A 22,909-nucleotide genomic window follows, 5' to 3' on the forward strand; every position below is an offset into this window, starting at 1 on the left:
CGGCTCGCCGGCTGGGGAAGCCCGCGCGGGCAAAAGGCGAGACGGGCGCGCCTGGAAGATTCATGCGCTCTGGGAGAGACGTGGCAGGGTAGTTTCCCCGAGTCTCCTCCCCTCTAGCTTGGCTCTGCGGTCACTTCCTGCAGCTGTTTGCATCTGTGTCCGGTTGTGCTGCCTCCCTCCCCAGCCCCAGGCTCACCTCGGCTGAACGGTAAGCGGGCTGAGCGCTCCCTCTAAGCTAAGCCTGCAGCGGAGCGCGCCGCAGCTGGCGGTCTGCGTCTTGGAGGCGATTGACGCCCCTCGTTTCTTCCAGCTCGTAGGGAGCCGGTAGGTCCGTGCCTCCTTCCTTCCCTCCCTCCCTCCCTGCCAGGGGTTTGGAATGGGAGAGCCGCGAGCCGGCATCTGGCGTTTGGGGGCGCGGGGCGAGGAAGCCCCGCTGGATCCCGTGGGATTTCCTGGCGAGGAAGCGGAGGCTCCGGCTTTGCGCCTCTGCTGCTGCTGTTGCTGCTGCGCTTGGCTTGGGGTAAAGTCTTTGGGGTCGCTGCAAGGCGCTGCACATCTGTATCCAGAGGTGGGTGTGCGGAGAGTGAGAGACAAGGCGAGGGAGGAAGGAAACTCATGATGATGATAGCAGGAATCCCTTGCAGTTCGCGATTCAGTGTATGGTGAGACCCCAGAACATTGGGTCAACTGAGAAAATCAGGCTTCACCCTCAGCCACACAAGGAGGTTCTCTAAGCTTCATCCTCCGATCTCTTCTCTTTTGGAGGAAATAGAAGCTTTGCAAGTAGTAAACATCTCATTGGTTGGTGTGAATTTTCTGCACGGGGAATAGATTGCCTGTGTTTTAATATGTGCTCCGAGAGTGGTGTTCTTTCCATTTCATGAACCAGGAATCAAGCACTCGAGGTCAACGTTCGCTCCTAGAGGTTGGTGGGCCAAACAAGTTGGCCTAGCCTTCAGCATGACAGTCTAGCCCAGGGTTTCTCGACCTCAGCAACTTTAAGATGTGTGGACTTCAACTCCCAGAATTCCCCATGCTGGCTGGGGAATTCTGGAAGTTGAAGTCCACACATCTTAAAGTTGCTGAGGTCGAGAAATCCTGGGTAAGCCACTGAAGCTTGTTTGCTCTTTTTGGAAAATCTGTCCAGTTTCCTGGTTATTTATTTATTTAGCCATTGAGGAACTGTCTCTTTTATTTTCCATAATGAAGTATTGCAACTCCTTAACAACCTGGACACTGAGGCCAGTTCAGCTGCGGTACTACTTCTCCAAGAAAACTCACAGCAATCTAGGGAGAATACACACATGTTCTTGTTATGTGCCTGATGAACAAAACTGCTGCAATGTCTGAGCACCCTTGTCTAGATTTAGGGGTGCTTTTTTCCCCTTATGTACCAGCTTTCCACCTGGAGGCATTTTTATGAAGGCCTCCTATTTATCTTAGTATATTCTGTATAGCTTCTAATTGTTTTATAGAGTTTTCTCTTTGAACTGACTGAAATTTTCAGATGGGGTAAGCTGGGAAAGGTCTTTCAGATGGGGTGAAAGAAATATTGTTGAACATAGCATTTGCTTATTTCTTTGCCTTTGGGAGAAGAATAATTAGAAAATGTATTGCAGATCAAAATCAAATTTCAGTTCAACCAAATCAATTACCTTAATAGTGAAGTTAAAGGGTTGGATTTGATTCAGGTCTAGGTCCCCCTAAGCAATGAAACTCATTGTAAGACCTTGGACCAGTCATTGTTTCTCAGCTTATTTTGCAGAGTTGTTAGAATGGAGTGGAGGGGGAAAACTGTTTTCCCCCCTTCACTTATAGTAGGAAACTGGAAATATGATTGAGTTCAATATTGTGTGCGTGTATATACATGTATTATATGTAGCAAAAGTTATATCCTGCCCGTCTTGTATATACACATCATTTAGAGTGCCTAATGTTACTGTATGCTGCCTTCAATTTTTTGGGAGAACAAGGAAAATATAATTACAGGAAATAAGTTTGTACATATGTAAATAGCATCTAGCTACAAGTCTGTTCCTCGGCAACATTTGCATAGAATGCCAGAAGAATACTGCAGCTTAAGGTATCTCCTTAATCTTCCTCCTCTTGTAATAGTGGACATCATACATCGGTATTGTACGTATGATATCATACATTTATCGTCATCATCGTCTCTTTGCCAACCAGATTCCTGTAGCTCTGTGATGAACCAGTTCATAGACTGTTGTTGCAGTTGCCATAAATAGAAAATATAAGTCAATATCATTAGAAGGGGATAACAATAAAATATCAAGTGGGAGAGATATTAGTTTTGAGAACTTCATGAAACATATTATTGAGCATGCACACACACAGACATATATGTGTATGTATGTGTTAGGGGTGGGAAAGGACCCTGGTGAATTGTCACTGGGAGTTCTGTGGTTGTTCCACTTACCAAGAAGGTCCTCCTCTTTTTCCAGGTCACCTGATCTCATATGCAGATAGAGCTTCCAAGGGTGATTTGAAAGGCTGGGCAGGTTCATATGGAAGCAAGTGGCTTCTGAGATCCTTTGGATCCTAAACCCTTTAGTTAGGTCTTTAATGCTAGTATTTTAAATCAAGGCTGAGGAGAAGCAACAAATGAAGGTGAAATTAAATCAAAATTCCATACTGTAATTTTTGCTAGACAATACTCCAAAAAATTGGACCTTGTCATTCTTCTCTTGCTGCCTGTAGTATAAAAAATAAACCAAACCCTCAAGTGTTTCTCATAGTCTTAGGCCACCTGTATTCCTTCTGCCTCACCAGACCAAAAGCAGTACAGTAACCACACATGTAGCTGCTGTATATTTGGCAACCCTTCTGGTTCTTGCAGTTCCAGGCAGGTGGCAAACCAGGGTTCTGATGAGCTGCTGTGCATGGTAATGTTGGGTGTGTAACAAGTTGTATGGGCCAACTTTGATGTTTCAAGTAATGAAAAAAGAATCTGCAGGTGAAATGTGGGACCTGTGTAGAAAGGGACCAGTTCTGATTTCACAGAGGCCTACCTATCTCATAAATGGTTGGGTCAGCTGACCTTGAATAGAGAGGGCTGCTTGTTGAATAGGGCTGATTGTTTTCCTTATGTTTTACAAGTTCTGTGGGCATGGGAACATAAGAGTCTTGGTCAACCAGTTCAAAGGCTCACCTAGCCCTATCTTCCGTTCCCACAGTGGTCAGTTAAAGGCCTCCTAGAAGATCCCAGTAAAGCAGTGTTGTCCAAACTTGGCCACTTTAAGATGAGTGGACCAACTCCCAGAATTCCCCAGCCAGCATGGCTGGCTGGGAAATTCTGGGAGTTGAAGTCCACTCATCTTAAAGTGGCCAAGTTTGGACAACACTGCCGTAAAGGATCATGATGCTATGCTCTCTCCTGCTCTTGTTCCCTTGGAACTGGTGCTGTCGATATTGTGGGTAATACAGGCATCATGATGCATCACCATAGATAATCTTCTGTATTAGCCTCTGAAATCCCCCTTTAACGTGGTATTATGCTCTGTTCATAGCTGGTGAACAGTAGACATGGGCTACAGTTCTGGCCTCAGTTGTAAGAAGAATACATGGGTCCCTCCCAAATTCTGGTCATTAGCAATCAAGGGCAAGTTTAACTTCCTAGGACATTTTATTTATTTATTTATTAAATTTTTTGAGTGCCACTCTTTATTTTCATTGTTGTAAGGGAATGCGTAATATTTATAAGTAGATTGCTGTAATCTATATTGGGGATAAAGCTGTATAGCACATCTACCTGCCATAGATATATAGTTTTTTTTCATACACCTCTACTATTTATTTTAAAACCAAGGACCAAGAAAGAATCATACAATGGATTATGTTTTCAGGAAGTTAATATTGCTGTGGTCTTACAAAGTACAATGTGGTACTTTTATCAGTATTCCACAGAAATACCAAACTTGCAGATAGGAAGCGTTCTTTCTTAAATGACATAACCATTTATGATACTGTATTCCTGTTTGATTTCATAAATACTCCTCTCCAACATGGTCTCCAATTATGTTGGATTTCAGCTCCTAGATTTCCCAACCAGCTCAGGAAAACAGGACTCAGGGGAAGCTGAGTTGGAAGGTAAGGGATGAGCAAGTTAAAAAAAAAAAAAAAAACTTTTTTTTTTTTTGGTTGACCTAAGTTCACATAATGGCTGGGTGTATATTTTACGCTAAACCAGAGACTTACAACTTCCATTGACCTGAGGACCATGCCAGGCTATGTGTAACATGTCAAAGATTATACTCCAAAAACCTTTGGGACTATAACCCATTTTGGAAGCAGATTTTGGGAGTTTAATGGATGCTGTAAGATCAACAAGGCAACCATTTTGCCCCTTATAGCCTCCGAAATCCCACAAAATACCCTAAAGCTCCAAATTTTTGGCCCTATTATTTCTAGGGTCTCTTGGAGGTGGGGTTATGGAAGGAATGCTGGTGGATCCTATTTAGCCCCTGGATATCATGTTTTGCACTCCTGTGGTAAGCTATAAAATGATGTTCTTGTCTTTGGCTTAGCCTGTTATATGAACCTAGTCATTATGGTCTGTAAACCACAGTTGATGATTTTTTGTGATGCATGAACATAGCCAGTTCATAAACTTTATAAATAATCTATAGCTTAGCACTGTGGGTGAATCCTGTGAATGAGTTGAACCAAATCTTGGCCTGTATCATCCAACCCATTTGCACTTCTGAAATTCGTTGTTGGAGTCCCCTGTTTAGTTGAATCTTTCTCTCTCTTTCTAGTCTGGATCCGAAGTCATCTTCGGTTTTCAAAGAAAGAATGCTAGAAGGTCTCTCAGCCGATGATTCTTTTGCAGCAAGTTGGACTTCCTCCTCTTCCTCTTCCTCCTCCTGAAACGCTTCCATCTCTTCCTATGTCAGTGGCCACCAGGCCCACAGCCAACTTGCGACTTTCTCCACAAAAGCCACTGGGACCAGGGCCATCCTTGCCACTTGCACAAGATGAGGAACTTGCCACAAGGGGGGAGCAGGACCCCTTGCTGGAGGAACTATGCAAGCCTTTGTGCTGTAGGCTTTGTAACGTCACCCTGAACTCTGCCCAGCAAGCCCAGGCACATTACCAGGTGAGGAGGAGAGTATCTGCACGTGCAAATCTCTGTGTGTGTTTGGGTGGGAGCTGGCTTTCCTTTCCCCAGCCCAAAGGTTGCTACTCTTTTTCCAAGATGAGGTGATTGGAGGTATCAGCATATACATTGCAGCTGGTTTGAGAAGATAATGGCCCGCCATTTGGGGCAATCTTTGGGCAGCTCCTGGTGTTGGACTAAAAACTGAATTATAAATCAGGACTCTTGGTTCACATAGTATCTTTGCCATGAGTTTGCAATATGGAGCTCATAAATGAAGCATCTCCTTTTAAAAGAAGCTTGCTATTGTTTTCCCACGATTGTTGATTATTATTTATAAGCTACTTTGGAAGGATTTCTGTTTTGAAAGACCAGGTATAACTAATTGGAATGGATCATGATAAACATAATGAAAGAGTAATAAATGAAGTAAAATTTGGAGGCTTGAATTCTAAGGAGATAGATGAGCGCTGTTAAAGGAGGCACAAAGTGTCAGCATGTTTTATTATGTGGTGACCAGCCAGAGAAATCCAGTAATCTTGCAAATAAGATAGGATTCCTGCAAAATAATATTCAGGGGAAAACCTTCCTTTGATTCTAGGATAGAACTTAGTCATATACTATAATACCCATATACTATACCATTTATGATGCTCCACTACTATGTATCCATCAGGGCCAAGTGTCTGACTTTCCCATCCCCCTATGAATTTTTCTAGTTCCCATCCCGCCATTTGGTGGCTATGCATTCCATAATTAATTAAGCCTTGTCTATGTAATTGTATTGGTCCTCAATCTTTTGGCATTATGTGTCGATGGGTTTTATTTATTTATTATATTATTTTCCATGTATGACTGAGGGCAGGTCTTAGCCAACACTTTAACCACTACACCACACTGGCTCATGGGCTGAGGGACTATTGTGAAGTTATTCAGAGAGCTTCCCTGGCTGAGGTGGCGCAGATTTGAAGCTGGATCTCCCCATTCTTAGTCCAATGCCTTTTCCAGTACCCCACACTGCTCTTAGTGGTCCTATATTATGAGATAAGCTGCTCTTCCTGGATACATAATGGCCCCCATTTTATGAAGTCCTTGGTGCTCTCTGAGCTGGGTTGTTTGCTTGGAGATGTTTTATTACCCAGCTAGGTAACATCAGTGCTAGATAGCTGGATAATGAAACAACCAAGCTCAGAGAGCACCAAGGACGCCCTAGTTCAACCCTGAGCTACAGATATGTCTTCTGTTTGTCCCATTTTATGTATATGTTCAGAGTCAGGAAGATTATACCTGTTTAGTGTTAGCTGTAAAATTCAGGTAAAAATCCCCTTTTGAAATGAGAGAGCCTTCCCATGTCCTCTGTTCGCTTAATAGCGCTAGGTTATTTCACCTTCCTAGTCAGTCCGATTGCAAGACCTGCCTCTTAATGCAAGAAGGAGCAATGAACTTCTCTCTGTTGAAGGTCTATCCTAGACTTTGCATGGCCCATCAAGGGCTATACTTCCAAGACCCTTTTGTGGGGAGCAGCTTCAGGCATTCTATGCGGTAAAAAGGGTCCTTCGACCCCTGCAAGGCTTAAAGCACTAATTTTCCTCCTTAATACACTCCCCCAAATCCACTCCTCATAGAAACTCCCCAAAACAGAAAAGGAGGCCCTGAAGATTTTAGTTCCACCACTCAGGATCGCTAAAGGCTCTAGAAGGAATGGTGGCAGGTCACCTGTAGCTTTGGTGCATTTTTTGCACCCCTTCAAAACTACTAACAGAAACTTGGTTTTCCAGGGTAAAAACCACAGTAAGAAACTTCGGAACTACTATGCTGCCAACAGCTGCCCAGCTCCTGCCCGAGTGAGTAACTCTCTTGAGCCAGCTACTCATCCAATGGTGTCCCTTCCGCCCCAGGTAAGGGCGCGCAGCGGTGTGGCATTAATGAATCAGTAGCGCATGTTCTTCCATAAGAGAAAGGATATTCCATATTATTTTCTTTTGTTCTGCTTTGATGCTTCCTTGTTTTTTTTTTTTATCTAAGTTTAATTCTGCTTTCTTATAAACTGCTTGAGTTGGCCTGTTGAAAAGCAGAGTGTGAACTTTAAGGCAAACTAGAGGCTGTGTTGAATATGGGTTGTTTTAAAGTGCTTGGGTTTTATTTGTTAAATAGCAACTTGGGAAAGTTTCATTCTTTCCCCCCAGCATTTCAATCCTTTTCTCCCCAATGCTGCTGCCCCTTTGCAGGCTTAAGAAGCTTTCCATGAAGGTACCAATTCTTTCTCTTCCCTATGGACTGTTACTGTTTAAATGTAAATAATCAGATAGACTTATGCATGCGTATATTTAATATATCGTCTAGATGAGGCTTTGCTGAATGGACTTGTTATAAAAGCCTATAACCTGATTCACGCATTATGTTCAGTTAGGGTTTACTTAATCGCAATACGTTGAATGTACCACAATTGGTTAGGTTCACCCATTACGCTAAGCCACAAACCAGAGTTGACAAAGCAAAGTGCTTGGGTTCCTACAGCGTACTAAACCAAACCAAAACAAACCACACTGTAACTTAGTACATTGTGGTAACCAAGTCTCTGTGTACTTTGGGCGGTTTACTTCCCTTAGATTCTTGGGCAGACCTAGGGCTTCTTTTCCCTTGGAGCTCTGATTTCACATGCATCATTGGGTGGCAGATCCCAACAATTAAATGGAGGAGAGTGGTGAATGTGTTCAATGGAGTGCAAATAAGATTGTGGATCATCTGCCTATGGAAAGAATTTATTTATCCTACCCACTTGAAAATTTCAGTGGTCTCCCATCTTAATCAAATAGCTAACAAGGCATAAAAACAAATATGTATAAAACAGCCAAAAAGAACAATAAAAGACATCAGGTCATATTGTGGACCTGTTATGTGGAGATTTAGCTCTCTTGAGAAATCTATAACGTTGAGGAAGGTGGAAGGAAAGAAAAGAAGAGGATGACCAGCAGCACTGCAAAGAGCTGAAGGACCAGGCTGGGGACAGATCATCCTGGAGAAGGTCTTTCTATGTGGTTGCTAAGAGTTGACACTGATTTGATTGGACATAATCATGATCAATCAAAAATAAGTCCTTCATCAACACAGGGCAAAAACCCAAACTGGGTTCCATTAACAACTTGGCCCTAAAGCTTGAGGGAAGAGTCACTTTTTTAAGGCTAACAGAGTCAGGGCCATCCAAACCTGGGGGGAGGCTGCTTTGCAGGGCAGGTACTGCAACAGAAAAAGAGCACCAATAGAAGAGAATGTATGTAGCTCAGGGGTTGAACTGTGGAGTCCATGGTGCTCCCTGAGCTTGGTTGTTTGATTGCAGATGCTTTGTTACCCGGCTAGGTAACATCAGTGCCAGTGAGTGTGGGGTTTGCTCCCTGTTTATATATAGTAGGTTGCCCTGTCAGTGTTGGTGGGGTGTGGTTTTCTCCTTGGTAGTTTTTTGATTAGAGTATTGTTTTCTGTTTGATGGTTTGTCTGGTGTTAATCCCTGCTTATCTAGGTGTAGACTGCTGAAGAGGATGTGTTCTGGTCTTTTTGTTTCCTTCTTAGTTTTTTTATTGTCTCTTGAATGGTGTGTAAATGTGGTTTATCTCTATGTGTCTATTGATGGCTGATGTGTCTGAGTGCCAAGCTTCCAGGAATTCCCTAGCGCTTTTGGATTTGGCTTGGTCTAGGATGCTGACAGTTTCCCAGTTGAAACTATGGTTGAGTCTGTCCATGTGTTGTGAGATTAAGGAGTTTTCATTGTGTCTTCTGAGTGCTAGTTGGTGTTCATGGATGCACTCTGCCAGTCTTCTGCCTGTTTGTCCTACAGAGTGGCTGTTACAGTCCTTACACTGTATGTTGTAGATGACTCCTATTTTTTCTTCTTGGGCTACTGGGTCTTTTGGTTTACTTTAGATGTTTTGGAGGGCTTTAGTTGGTTTGTGTGCTATGGTGATGCCGTGTGGTTCTAATAGTCTGTTGGTTGTTTCTGAGATGTTTTTGATGTATGGTAATGTTATCCTTTTCATGGCTTGTGTTGATTGTGCTGTAGTAGGTTGGGTGGTCAGGCACATTTTGATAAAGTTGTGTGGGTATCCATTTTGTTCAAAGATGTTGTATAGGCGATCTGCTTCCTTTTTCTGGTGTTCTGGGTTGCTGCAGTACATTTGTGCTCATCTAAATAATGTCCTTACACAGCTCCTCTTTTGGGAGGCTGGGTTGTTACTTTGGTAATGGAGTGTTTGGTTAGTGTGGGTTGTTTTTCAATAGACTTGTGTTTCTAATTTGCTGTTATTTCTTCTGCTGATGAGGATATCTAGGAAGGGTAATGTCTTGTTGTTTTCTTCTTCCCTTGTGAATTTTATTGCTTTGAAGATGTTGATTCTTTCATGTGTCTTCTCTAGTTCTTCCTTTTTTATTATGATGAAGGTGTCATATACATACTTGATCTATACTTTTGATTGTATGCGTGGGAATGCTGTAGTTTCTAGATGCTGCATTATAGTCTCTGCTATGAGTCCTGAGAGTGGTGATCCTATGGGTGTTCCTCTGATTTGTTGGTATATTTGTTCCATAAGATGAAGAGGCAGGTACTGATTGTACAGCTTGGGGTAAGTATGTGATCTGGAAATAAAGTCTATGAATGGCATCTCCAAGTCAAGTTTTCATATTCCCCTCACCCCCAAAATGTGTAGGACTACTTGCTGTCTTGTGAGATCAGCTAGTAAAACTTGCAAAATGATGGTGCAGACAATGTATAAAGTCCGTTTGCATGACAGGAATGACCTAACCATTCCCTTTCCTAGTCAGTCGACTGACCATTGATTGATTGATTGATTAATTGATTATATGCCATCAAGTTGTTTTCAGCTCCTGGTGACCCCATAGAGAGATTTTGTCCATGATGATTTATCCCTAACCTGTTCTTTCAGGTCTCCCAGCAGTATATTTATTGCCACTATAACTAAGTCCCTCCGCCTTGCTGCTGGTTGTCCTCTTTTTCTCTTTCCTTCCCCCTTTCCTGGTATCAGAGCCTTCTCCAGAGAGCTGGGTCTGAAGTGTCTGAAGTAGAATAATTTGAGCCTGGTCATTTGTGGATTGATTTCTTCAATGATTTGTCAGTTTGTTTCCTTGGCTGTTGCAAATTATCAGTCATCCAGAGACTTCCTTTAAGTTTATTGGCTGGGTGGAGTAACTCAGGATTGGAATTTGCACAAAGTACTTCTGCCTTCCTCATGATCTAGTTAGATGTACCATGTAAAGAGGACCAGTAAGTGTGGGATCCCCAATCTCGTGTTCATGGGGCTTTCCGTGTCTGCAGATATTCCTTGTTGCCCATCAAGTTTCTTTCTCTGCCTGACTTCTTTTAGTTCTGTAAAAATAAGCATGCGTGTTTTTCTGAACAACCCCCATTTGTCTTTTATAAAACTGACATTTTGGTTTGGATCATGGGAATAAATACGTATTATGGCATTTGATGCCCAGATAGAATGTTGACTATATATTTGGCCATTCAACACACTGGTTTTGTATTTTATAGTTAGTTCTTGGCCTCTGCCTGAAGTTTTGATTCTTGTACAAGTTACTTTAATAGCACCTTCACCAATTTGTTTTCTGAGAAATGGGGCTTTCTAGCTGCCAGGCAGAGCTGACAATACCTATAACACATTCAGATGTGTCCATAGGCCTGAAAGGATTGGGGCACTGTAGAGTAAATAATCCTCTAGATCCTAGAAGGAACATGGAGAAGGTTGGCATTCTTGTATCTCTTTCAGCGTACAATAATTCAGATCCCTTAATTGAGGGAATTAATTCTACAGGTAGTCCTTGCTTAACGACTGCAATAGGGACTGGAAAATTTGTTGCTAAGCGGAGTGGTTGTTAAGTGAGTTGCACCCTATTTTATGGCCTTTTTTGCAATGGTCATTAAGCGAATCACCACAGCCGTTAAGTGAATCACAGTCATTAAGCAAATCACACGGTCCCCCATTGATTTTGCTTGCTGGAAGCCAGCTGGGAAGATTGCAAATGGCAATCGTGTGACCCTGGGATGCTGCAACTGTTGTAAGTGCGAGCTAGTTGCCAATGCCTGGATTGCAATCACGTGATCGTGGGGTGCTGCAATGGTCGAAAGTGCGAGGACTGGTTGTAAGTCCCTTTGTTCATCACTGTGGTAACTTCGAATAGTCACTAAACAAATGGTTGTTAAGTGAGGACTACCTGTATTTCTTCAATTCAAGTATAATTCATAAGGTTGGCCACTGGGGGGAGACAGTTTCTTAGATTAAAAAAAGCTTCTTTAAAATCTAAGATGTCTTTTTACTTACCTTCATAAAAGTGAATGGGCGTCATTGCAGTGTTGGGAGTAGTTTCCAGTGAACTCAGTACTTTGCCATGATACTATGATTTTATAAAGAGGTTTGAAAAAGAGACTCATCAAAAGTTTACTAGTAACAGTGAACCAGCCAATATCTCAGCCTAAAGATTGCTGTACTAATAATGGACAGATGAAGAGGAAAATGAAAAGTGAAGAATGTTGAATTCACTAAGAAAGCAGAATATAAATATACTAAGAATAAACTTTAAAATTGAAATCATCATTATTAATCCTGATGATAGGCTGCAGAAGCACAGAGTTTTTGGGGTCATTTACAAAGACAGTAAGATACAACCCTTTAAATATAAGCCAGAAAAAAGATTACAAATCAGCTACTTAAAGTATGGTTTTATGGAGCAATATACACACTTTAAAAATAGTGAATGCAAATAATGTAATGAATAATAGGAAATAATGGAAGGCCTGGGACAATTTGAATAAATATGGGCTAGAAGGTACCGAACTCTGATGGATTTACAACTGGTTGAAAAATTGTATCTGGATGATGCTTGTAAATGGTTTTGTACCATCCTGGAGTGAAATGTCAAATAGGGTCCTTTGTTAGAAATGATCTAGAGGATGGAAAGGAAGAGATGTTTACCACATTTGCAGATGTCACCAGGCTTGTTGAATTGTCTAATATCTAAGAGGACAAAGTCGCAATTCCAAATGACCTTGACAGGCTTAAGTATTGGGTCAAATACAACAAGATGGCATTCGTCCGTGACAAGTAGAAGATCCTGCATCTGGATAAGAAGATCTGGCTTGGTGGTACTGCTTGGGAGAAGGATGAAAGAGTACTAGGGGACCACCAGCTTCACCCAAAGTGATGCAGGAACTAAAAAAGCCAACGCAATCATGAATTGAATTGTGTTGCATCCTGATCCTGGTGTTTTGAAATTGACATGGCTAGAAGCTGGAGAGGAGCTTAAGGAATAATTATTAGGATAATAAGAGATCTGGAAAGGAAGCCCTTTGAGGAAGGATTAAAGGAATGGGGCATGTTTAACTTGCAAAAGGGAAGGCTGAATGAAGATAGATATAAATGGGCTGGGAAGGGAAGGGTATTTAAGAGAAGGTAGACGAGCTCTCTGCTGTAGAAACAAAGGAACTGAAATTAAAAGAAGGGAGATTCAGACTAAATGTCAGGATTAATTTCCTGATGATGAGAGCTGTTAAACAATGGAGCAGTCTCCTTAGGGCTCTGGCAGTTCCCCCCTCACTGGAGGTTTTCAGGTTGGGATAAATTTCTTGGGGATAATTAGCAGATTTCTGCACTACAGAAAGCTGGACCAAACAATCTGTAAGCTTGCCTCCAATTCATACATAAAAAGGTTTTTAAACACCAAATGAGTTTCTCTGTAGAAAATACAGGATTGGGGAGCCAGGAAAAAAAAACTCTACTCCCGTTATCACCCAGTGCATTTCATTAAGATGGAGACTTTTGGACTGCTTATGGCACTTAGGAAGATAAATATGGCAACAAATCAAACCTGTAACAACCAGCTCCAAAAATATTGACAGCTTTTGGGGGCCCATTCAGAACCTTTCTAAAAAAAAAAAACTGCCTTGATCTATCTAAATATATTTTCCTCTTTTGTCCAGGGGTCTTCCTCCAAACCAGGAGGGCGAGTGATCCTGGCCACGGAGAATGATTATTGTAAACTGTGCGATGCTTCGTTTTCTTCGCCAGCGGTTGCCCAGGCTCACTACCAGGGCAAGAATCATGCCAAGAGGTTGCGCCTGGCCGAGGCACAGAACAGCTCATCTTTGTAGGTGTTATTAAATGCTCGTGAGGGGTCATGGCTCCAGTACTTCTGCTAACTTTTCCTGCTGAGGCCTATAAAATCTTTCTCACTGCCCTGCAATTTTTGTCTTAATATCTTCAATATCAGAGAGTCGTCTGAAGTGGCCGGCAAAAGGAAAGTGCGTAAAGAAGGGAACGAATTCAAGATGATGCAGAACAGAAGGAACGTTTATGCTGTGCAAAACAACACAGGTATTGTCAAGATCCGCATCTTATTTTACTTGGGGTCATATCTCCAGCTGCGGCTAGGGTTTTGCTTTGCCTGATATCAGTATTGTGTCTGGAACGTCTTGACTAAGAAAATATCTGATGTTATTCACTGCTGTTAATTACAGGAGCCACTGCTGGAGTCTTGGCACCAAGTCGATGGGAGGTTTTAAGTCCGTGTGGTGCTTTGGATTCAATCTCCAAAAGGTGCTTAGGAGCAGGTGGGTTCATGAAGATAGCATCTGCCTACAGGACCATAAAGTCATGGAGTTGCAGCTCTGAGAAAAGATGTAGCTGATTTAAGATGTTAAGATCATAGTCCTGTACACTTCAAAGCACCTTTTGGAGATCAAATCCAAAGCAGTGTGCAACCGTAGGAGGCTTCCTATAATACCACAGGTTGCCCCGTGAACACCACCCACCACTGGACAATAGAGACAGAAATACCAGAAAGCAAAAATAGAATGTTTTATAAGGAAGATTAATCACCTAAGGTCCGGGTTCACACATGGCTCCCCAAAGCAGTGGGTGCAGCCTCTGCAAGTCTGGGCAAATGACAGTCTTTAAGGAGGACATTATTAAATATATGACTGAAGAATAATCAGCTTAACTTGTTTAAATGCAAGGGGATTTGAAATGTAAACAGAAGGAAGTAAAATTGAGTTTTTGTCCTAGTCCTGCCCTCGATGATTTAGAAGGCAGAGAAGAGTTTTACACTTAATTGTAAGTGCAAAGGTGGGGGACTTGCCACCAGATGTTGCTGGACTCTTGCACCCATGTTCTGTAACTGTTGAAGACGAACGGGAATCCAGCAGCCTCAGAGGCCAGAGATTAGTGACTTTGGTTCCACCACAACAGAAGCTAAGAAAACTGGCACCAGATGAGCAAAGCAGCATTATGATAACCAAACCTGAAATGTATATGAGTTCAGCAGTGATGTTTTTAAAAATGGGAAGCAACAAGATTCAGCTGGGAGTCAGGCAGCATATAAATTTAATAATAAATTATTATTAAGGGTAATCTACAATTCGATTCACAGTCAAAGATTGGTGGAGACTTAATAATTCAAGGCCTAACCAAGGACCTAAGAATTATTAAGGTAGCATCTGAGGATATAGGCGGTTTCAAGCAGGATATTTTTTTGTAAATTTAGGGTGTTCAGGTCCGATAAATTCAAAATTTCCAAATATCTAGGGAGTCCTTTAGGTATTGCTCCAAGGGCTCCAATCACAATTGATATGACATTGGATTTCTTTTAAAAATTTTATTATTATTATTATTATTATTATTATTATTATTATTATTAATGTTATGGTTGCTCGCACAGTTAGCCAGATGTTTAGACTGGATTTGGCATTTTTTTCCACCTATCAAGTCCTTCCCAAGGACCTGCGATAGGCAGATGTTGTGTGATGGTGTTAAAGGTATCGTCACAGGATGGAAGCTGTTCCAAGTAAAGCTGCCTTTTGCAATTGACTGATGGTGATTTTGTCAATGCTGATCGTCTTCAAGTGGTGCTCCAGATGTTTTGGGATTCTACCTAAGTCAGGGGCACTACTTGAACACCATCAACATTGACAAAATCACCATCAGTCAGTTATCATTATCATTGTCATCTCTGGTATACATTTCTAAATTTTTAAAAATTATAATATGTTCATAAACACAAGCAAATTGTGAAGTAATAATAATAAAAAAGAATTTTTTAAAGTTAAATTAATTAAATTTTTAAATTAAAGACAGAAATTTTAAAATGGTGGCTTTCTAAAGCCAGCTTCTTGGTTGCAGCTGAATTGCTAAAGAGTCGGATGCTAACCCAGGCCTAGATTTGACTCCTGATGTGCTGCATCCTATCTTGTTTGTCTGTGAGGTAGAACAGCTCAGATAAAAGGTTTCCTGCTTTGTTTTCTGTTTGTGAGAACTGAGTCTTGGTATTCTATGGGAAGCCAGAGCTGGGGGTGAGGTGGTCTTCCAGGTCCAATTGAAGAGAGAGAAACTGGAGCAGAATGGAACATAAACAGTGCAGAGGACAAATGTAGAATTTCCAGGTTAGCAAGCACCATTGGTACAATCACATATTGCTTTTATGATTTTTGTTTTCCTTACTGCTCTTGTTTATGTGAAGTTTTTGGTCTACTGGAACTTGAAGGACTTGCTGTAGAGAAAATGTATTGGCGTACTAAAGACTATTTCATCTGACTTTTGCTAACCTCTAGCTGTCTACCCATGTTCATCCTCCCAGCACCCAAAGGTGCTTAAATTGGACTTCTGATACTAACCTTGGTATAATGTCTTAATTTACTGGCTGCCCTTCTCTGGTGCCCTCTGAGCAGGGGGAATTTTCTGCTCTACAGCCTTGGCATGGGACCATGGTTTTTGACTCCTTCTGACTTTTCATAAATCCTTGACATGTCCAAGTCCTCCAAATTGTCAGAGCAGGTTAGTTGCCCTCCAAGCCTATTGGTTGTGAGAATTTTTTCCCCTCCTATTTTATTTATTTAATTAAATTTAGAGGCCACCCAATTCCAGATGACTCTGGGCAGCTTACATTATAAAATACAATTAAAAACAGAAAGGGAAAAAAATTAATGCCTGGAAGACACCTACAACACTAAAAAAACCCCACCCCAGAGACAACCAATGGGCTGAGCAACAATGTTCACATGCCAAATTTCAAAAAAGTAGACCGAGAGACTGCTTCCTTATTTTAAATAGGTTAAAAGGTGCTTTTTTTTGCTCAAAGAACTTATAAAAACTTCAGAAAAAAAAATCTGCTATTGGAGATGATCCTCCTAAATAGAGATTTCTTGTATCGGGATAGAAATTGTGTTTTTCAGCCCATCAGGCATGCTTATTCTGCCTCTGTGTGAGCTGGATGCTGAAATGCACATGAAATGTGGCTAGAACAAACATAAAACCTACCATTAAACTAAATCGTGTTAACATCCAGTTCAGGAACTGACTTCCTATGTTGGGTGTGCTTTGGAGCAAGCAAATATTATGTCTGTGTGTGGATTTCTAACAAGCAGCCAGGGTAGAATGCGAATAGAAAAGAATATCTGTAGCTCAGGGTTGAACTGGGGAGCCCTTGGTGCTCTCTGAGCTTGGTTGTTTGCTTGTGGGCATTTCATTACCCAACTAGGTAACATCATCAGTGCAAAGTTGGGTAATGAAACCGCTGCAAGCAAACAACCAAGTTCAGAGAGCACTAAGAACTCCACAGGTTAGGATGAAGGATGGCTAATATGCCAAGTTGGAGGAATGGAAAGAAAAGTTGCAACATGTAATTAGTGCTTAGCTTCTTAAATCCCTAAATGGTTTCATCTTCGTGTATTGAAGGAACAGCTCCATCTGTACAGCCTGTCCCTGTATTTAGACCATCAGAAGAGGACCCTCTCCATATTGCTTCTAGAAAGTAGCTCCATTATCACATATAAGGTACAAGGCCATCCCTGTGGTTGCCCCATAAATTGGGAATATCCTCCAAAAGGAGGTCTCCTTGGGGCCATGATTGTAAACTTTCCACTGCTGGATTAAGGTCTGCATTTGCACTGGGTTTTCTAGTGTTAATTCTAAATGTGTAACTTGAGTTGATTGAAATCAGTATAAAACAATCCAAACTATCAATTTGACCAAACTTTAGTTTAGAGATTATATGATTTGGGCTCATATGCTTTTTTCTAAAATAAAGCAGCACCATAGGAAATGCTAATATAAGGGCTTGGACTTTGTTTCACTTCAGGACACTTATTTTTTCGCTCAACCCACCTCTTTCCCAGATAGCCTAGTTCTGTTCTTTTGCTAATATAATTTGGAAAAGTATTATGTTAGCCCTTCGAGGTCGTGCAGACAAGAACCACAACAATGAACACCAGCTCTATCTTTATTGTAAGGTTACATTAAAAGATCTTAATATGAAAGAGAAAGTACTGGTTCTCATGAATTGTTGCTTTGGGAGGTGGGAGCAGCTGAGACCTGGGTGGGTGTCAACTACTCAGAAAATTCTTCCCTGGTTGACTGTATCCAAAAACATCTGCCTGTCTTCTTTCTCCTAGGCCCTTATTTCAACCCACGCTCCCGTCAGCGGATACCTCGTGACCTCGCCATGTGCGTCACTCCCAGCGGCCAGTTCTACTGCTCCATGTGCAACGCCGGGGCCAGCGAGGAGGTGGAGTTCCGGCAGCATTTGGAAAGCAAGCAGCACAAGAGCAAAGTCTCTGAACAGCGGTATAAGAATGAGATGGAGAACCTCGGCTACGTCCAATGAGACTTGATGCCTGAGAGCCTCTCTTTTTTGACTTTCCCTCTGTAGGGAGCAGCTTCTGCTTGCTTGCCTGCCATGTGCCCTGCATCTGTGCTCTGTGCCTTAGGAGGCCTGCTCCCCAAGCTCTCTCCACGCTTCTAAAAACTTGCAAACCTAACAGTGAAGTAAACGAATTTAAGCAAAAGACAAACAAAACGGTGTCACTCCCAGTTGGCAGGAATACATGCTACAGGATATTGGGTGTTGATGGGTTTGGTCCATTAGCTGCCTTCGGAGGAGAGTCTGCCCCCTTTCCCTGGTCCCCTGCCCTCCCCCTTGCATGAGTGAGCTTTGCTTGAGAAGGTAGCACAGGGTTCATCTCCTCTCTTCTTTGCTCTGCATTGTGCCACTTTTCCATATGGCAGCTTGGTGAAACAAATGGCAGAAGTTCAGTGTAAGGGCTTACAAGTCTGGAGAAATGCCAGCGCTCTGTCATGGAGCACACATTGCACCTACGAATGCCCCCCTCCCCCTCTCCCCCCAGTTAAGTCCTGCAGTCTCCAGTTGTACAATGATTTGGAAGGGCAGAGACAGGAAAGACCTCTGTTGCTAGTCAGAATTATAAGAGCTGAGTGAAATGAACCAGTGGGACTGAGCTGTTATAAAAAAGTGAGCAGTGCATAGGGAAAAATGTAGCACACCGACAGACCGCCTGAGTAAATCTTGGGAAGATAGTCTTGGACTCTAAAATTCTTCTAGCAGCAGTATCTTTTTTTTTTTTTTTTTGGCTCACCCAGAAGCCAGGAAAAAGAAGTGTTGCTTTAATAAATAGCAAAGAGATGCCGTGCCCATGTGAGGTCTGAAGCACCTCTTCCAAATCATTCTCAAGACATACACAGGCTTCAATTCAATAGCATCTGGTTCCTCTACATACTCAGGTTGCTGTAGCTTCCTGCAAAGTTGGTGGGAATCATTTATTATTATTTTTTGAGCAGTTCCAATGCTGTGTTTAAAACCAAAATCAAGCATGCCTGGTACAGTACATTCGAATGAATGAGAGAATTTCCTTTCCTGAATTTGGGGCTTTGCTCTTGGGAGCACATAATTCCAAGATCTGTTGGAATTCCCTCTAAGATGATACTTACTTGCGTACTTTGAGTGAAATACGAATGGCTGTTCTCAAATTATTTTGTAATATCTGGTGTCTTTTCCCTTCCTCATACTTTCTCTCATCGCTAGATTTTTTTAATGCTTTCCATTTTTGGCAAAAAAATAAAAAAAAATCTAACCCAGGCATTTTTAATCTGAAAAAAAATCTCAAAACAATTTCTTTTCATTTGTACTGTATTGTTTCAGTTAGATCTAGAGATGGAGGAGAGAAGCCCCCAAATTTCCAGAATCCTGCTTTCTGAAGCAACAGCTTCCTGTAAAGCATATCCTAGACAAATGGATAGGCACCGGGCATGATGTACATGCTGTGTTGGTGAACTTCTAGCCCAAATCAGATGAAACTGTTCTCATTGGAAGTATCTGTTCTTGTCTGGAGGTCTGGCCCTGGTAGATGGCCACCACCTTCTATCTTGGGCATGCTTGCAAGTATCATATTTCCTTGCAATCCCAACTGCTAAAGGAATTGGTGTCCTCTGTTTTATGTGCTGTCATGGTTGGATGCTTGTTAGGTGACAACAGTGCAGCATTCCACCACAACACCAATGTGATATAAACCCCTCTTTTTGTTTTTAACTTTTCATTTGTAATCTTCTAAGTTTTAAGCTTTGGGAATGTTCCTTTTCCCGTTCTCCTAGCCTCAGTCTTTAGAGGTAGGGGCTAAAGCTCTCCCCTCCAACCCTGTGCTTTCCAGATGTGTTGGACTTCAATTCCCATAATTTCACAACCACGTAGGGGAGTCATAAACTCAGCACATCTGAAGGCATTCACAAGGGTTTAATCCTTTGCTAAATTTAATCCTATTGTTATATTATAGCTTTCCTTTACAAATGGGAGAAAAGACTAGATTTGAAGATAAAGAACATCTCCACACAAAGATGTAAAAAACTGAGATACTCACTAAAGACAGCAGTGGAGATGGAGGAGCACTTGATCATTATTTGTCCTAGAACTTGGCTGATACTTTCAATGAGAACAGTACCTATCTACTCAAAAATACAAGTGGATTATGAAGGGCACATTAGCTCTTGAAGGTAAAGGATTGGTATCTTTTTGGCATAACTCTTCATGTTTGGAACTTTGTAGACCTGGATGAATGATTATAGACCCTAGGAAGTGATAATTGGAAAGGGGGAACAGAGGAAATGAAATATTTATCAAGTTGTCTCACTGGCCAGTAGATTGATTTTTTGTACGTGTGCTGCTACTAATCTGTATATTTTTGTATTTATTTTGATCATGCTGACCATTAATAAGCTCACAACTATTTAAGGTGTTATCTGATGGGTTTTATTTTTTTGTTTGCTTTGTTAACTTTGAAAACATCCATATCATTACCTTTTAAAAAGTTATTTATTATGTTTCTACAAATGTGTTTTTTCTTTTGACCTTTCCATGTATATGCTTTGTTCTTAAATGATCCCCACAGGGTACATGGAAGTTCAGTCATTGGAACTGAATTGCCAAACAAATAGTACGTGATAACATCAATCTTTGATTGATTATGACTGATGCCACTTAGGATCTGCAGCTTTGTCTCTGTAGAAAATTGGAGCATAATCTTTATTGCAACATTGCCATTTTCTCATGGGTCTATCTGACCTGGCTCATACATCACACTAAGCCATGATTTATTAGTAACCCACAGCTGGGTTCATATATCACACTAAGCCAAAAACTATGGTTTACAGACCAAAACAGCTTGTCTAATGGTAGCAGTGGGTAATTTTTTTGGAGGATAGTTATATTTTAAATAAAGGGTCAGATTGTTAGGACCTAATCTTGAGTTAAAATTTCCACCTAAGATGACCAGTGTTTCTGTATACAGTGGAACCTCGGGTTACGAACTTAATCTGTTCCGTGACTCTGGTCGCAACCCGAATTGGTCGCAACCTGAAGCAAATTACTTTCTTTGGAGCCATGCTGACAAGCACACCAAAAACCTTCCAAAACGCCACAAAACACACCACAAGCCTCACCGAACGTCTCCTTGCTACCGCAATCTCGCCCATAGGAAGCCGCGACCACGTGGCAGCAGGGAAAATGGCCGCGGATCCGGTTCGTAACCCGAGGCGGAGTTTGCAAACCGAGGTAATTTTTTGCGGCCGGAGCTGGTTGTAACCCGAAAAGTTCGTTAACAGAGGCGTTCGTAACCTGAGGTACCACTGTAGTTTGTTACCAAATCAGATATATAATCTAGATCTTGCCATGTTTCTTTATACTGAGACTATGTCAACAAAAAGGAACAATGCTTAAGCCTAACTAGGACTTGATATGTCAAGCTTAACCTAATATATTTTCAATTTGGTGGAGATAAATATACCCACTTGGGTACCCTTCAAATGGGGAAGCAATTGCTTCCTATGTGATTGTGTAATATCCAGCTTTAGCTCCCCTCTCAACCATGTTTCCTGCAGTAAAATAAAATCAAAATTTGTAATAAAATGAATGAATATTACACATAGTCCTTGCTTTACAACCATAATAGGGATGGGAAAATTGATTTTTAAGTGGGGCGGTCATTAAGTGAGTCACCACGTGACCGGACCCAATTTTATGACCTATTTATGACAGTCGTAAAATGAATCACTGTGATTGTTAAGGGAATCATGTGGTCATTAAGCGAATGATGTTATTAAGTGAATCCAGCTTCACTCAATGGACTTTTTTGCTGGAATTAGCTAAATGGCCCATGATTCACTTAACAACCACAGTGATTTGCTTTACGACCATTGTAAAAAAGTTGCAAATTGTGAGCATGTGACCGTGGGGATGGTGTGATGGTTTGTGACGGTTGTAAATGAGAGTACAGGTCGTAAAGCACTTTTTCCGAGGCCGTTGTAACTTCGAACTGTCATTAATCAAACAGTTAAGCAAGGACTACCTGTATGTGGATCTTTCCTAAACTCCACTAAATACTGTTTTGTAAGTCTCCTTTGTCTTGTCCTTGGTTGATCTTCAGAACAGAAGTAGCATCTTTTGCCGAATGCTCGTACAAGTCACCCTGCATTTTTTCAAGGGACATCTTTGCAAGTCATAGGATAGATGGGCCCTAAACGGCAGAAATGAGGCCAGGTCCCTCCTCGTTACAGTTTGGGAGGGGCTCAAAACATCTATTGTCACCCATACTTTTTTCCCCATTTTATTATTATATATTTTTGAAAGAGTATAAGAAATAGATGATGCAGGTACTGAAATAAGGGCATATAAGCAACTGATCTGAAATATGTAGCTAATATAATCTAATACTTCCTTAGAAGCTTAAAATACTGTAAGATATTTCGTATCTATTTTCTAATCAAAAATCCATGTGTCCCTGTTGAACTTTAAACTAAAAGTTTGGTTAACTTTGTCATTAAACAAAGATTACAGTTAGTAAATAATACACTAAATCAATACTGTAGATTATATATCACGTTAGGATATGAACTCTGAAACCCCCATTATGAGTGTGGCATGATTCCGTGTATAAGATTGTAGTCCAAGAATGGTTTCCAATAAGAATTAAATTCTACATTGGATTTACATTTCAAATACAGTGTTATTCTAAACATTGAGACCTCCTCCCACAATTTAGTTAGCCATTCTTCCAAAGGGAGAATCCTTGCAGCCACCCTGATCTTTTTAAGTACTGTATTAAGAATTTCTATTTCTCAGGATCCAGATTACACTACTCTTTGTCAAGGGCAGGATTGACACTGTGTCCTCAAGGTTATTTACAACCAGTATTTTGTTCCCACTCCTTAGAGGGGTAGGTTCAGCTTGAGTTGGTAAGTTGGAAAGCAAGCCTATTTTGTCGCTGCATAACACACACAAAGGTGATTCAGAAATCAATGATGTTTTCTCTTTGAGCAGCTGACCACAAATTATAGAATGTTTGAATGTCACTAGAACTTGCTTAGATCTTATTTCACTAGGTAACTGTTCAGCTGCCAATAGATCAATCAGATGGTGTTGACGTTTGTAGGAGCTGACGCAGAGATAGAGCCT

The 22,909-nt window shown here is 41.3% G+C and overlaps 1 protein-coding gene and 1 pseudogene across 5 annotated transcripts; both read left to right on the plus strand.

Moving 5' to 3' along the window:
• ZMAT3 (zinc finger matrin-type 3) lies at nt 1-21,377 on the plus strand. Of its 5 annotated transcripts, none has more exons than XM_025163100.2 (7): nt 1-324; nt 4,050-4,107; nt 4,776-5,116; nt 6,895-7,014; nt 13,101-13,267; nt 13,391-13,494; nt 17,565-21,377. In XM_025163100.2, exons 3-7 carry the CDS (start codon nt 4,835-4,837, stop codon nt 17,774-17,776), a joined length of 885 nt encoding a protein of 294 aa, XP_025018868.1. In that variant the 5' UTR covers nt 1-324; nt 4,050-4,107; nt 4,776-4,834; the 3' UTR covers nt 17,777-21,377. The 5 variants fall into 5 exon arrangements, with proteins under 5 accessions (XP_025018868.1, XP_087988034.1, XP_025018867.1 ...); XM_088131908.1 differs by having other exon boundaries at nt 1-208; XM_025163099.2 differs by lacking the exon at nt 4,050-4,107 and having other exon boundaries at nt 1-328.
• Nucleotides 19,216-22,909, plus strand: part of LOC148213537 (uncharacterized) — a 10,929-nt pseudogene continuing 7,235 nt past the window's right edge.

This window comes from Python bivittatus, unplaced genomic scaffold (genome assembly GCF_059951505.1).
Source record: "Python bivittatus isolate LINGU-HERP-01145 unplaced genomic scaffold, Pbiv_v1 ctg000980_np1212, whole genome shotgun sequence".
Lineage (NCBI taxonomy): Eukaryota > Metazoa > Chordata > Lepidosauria > Squamata > Pythonidae > Python > Python bivittatus.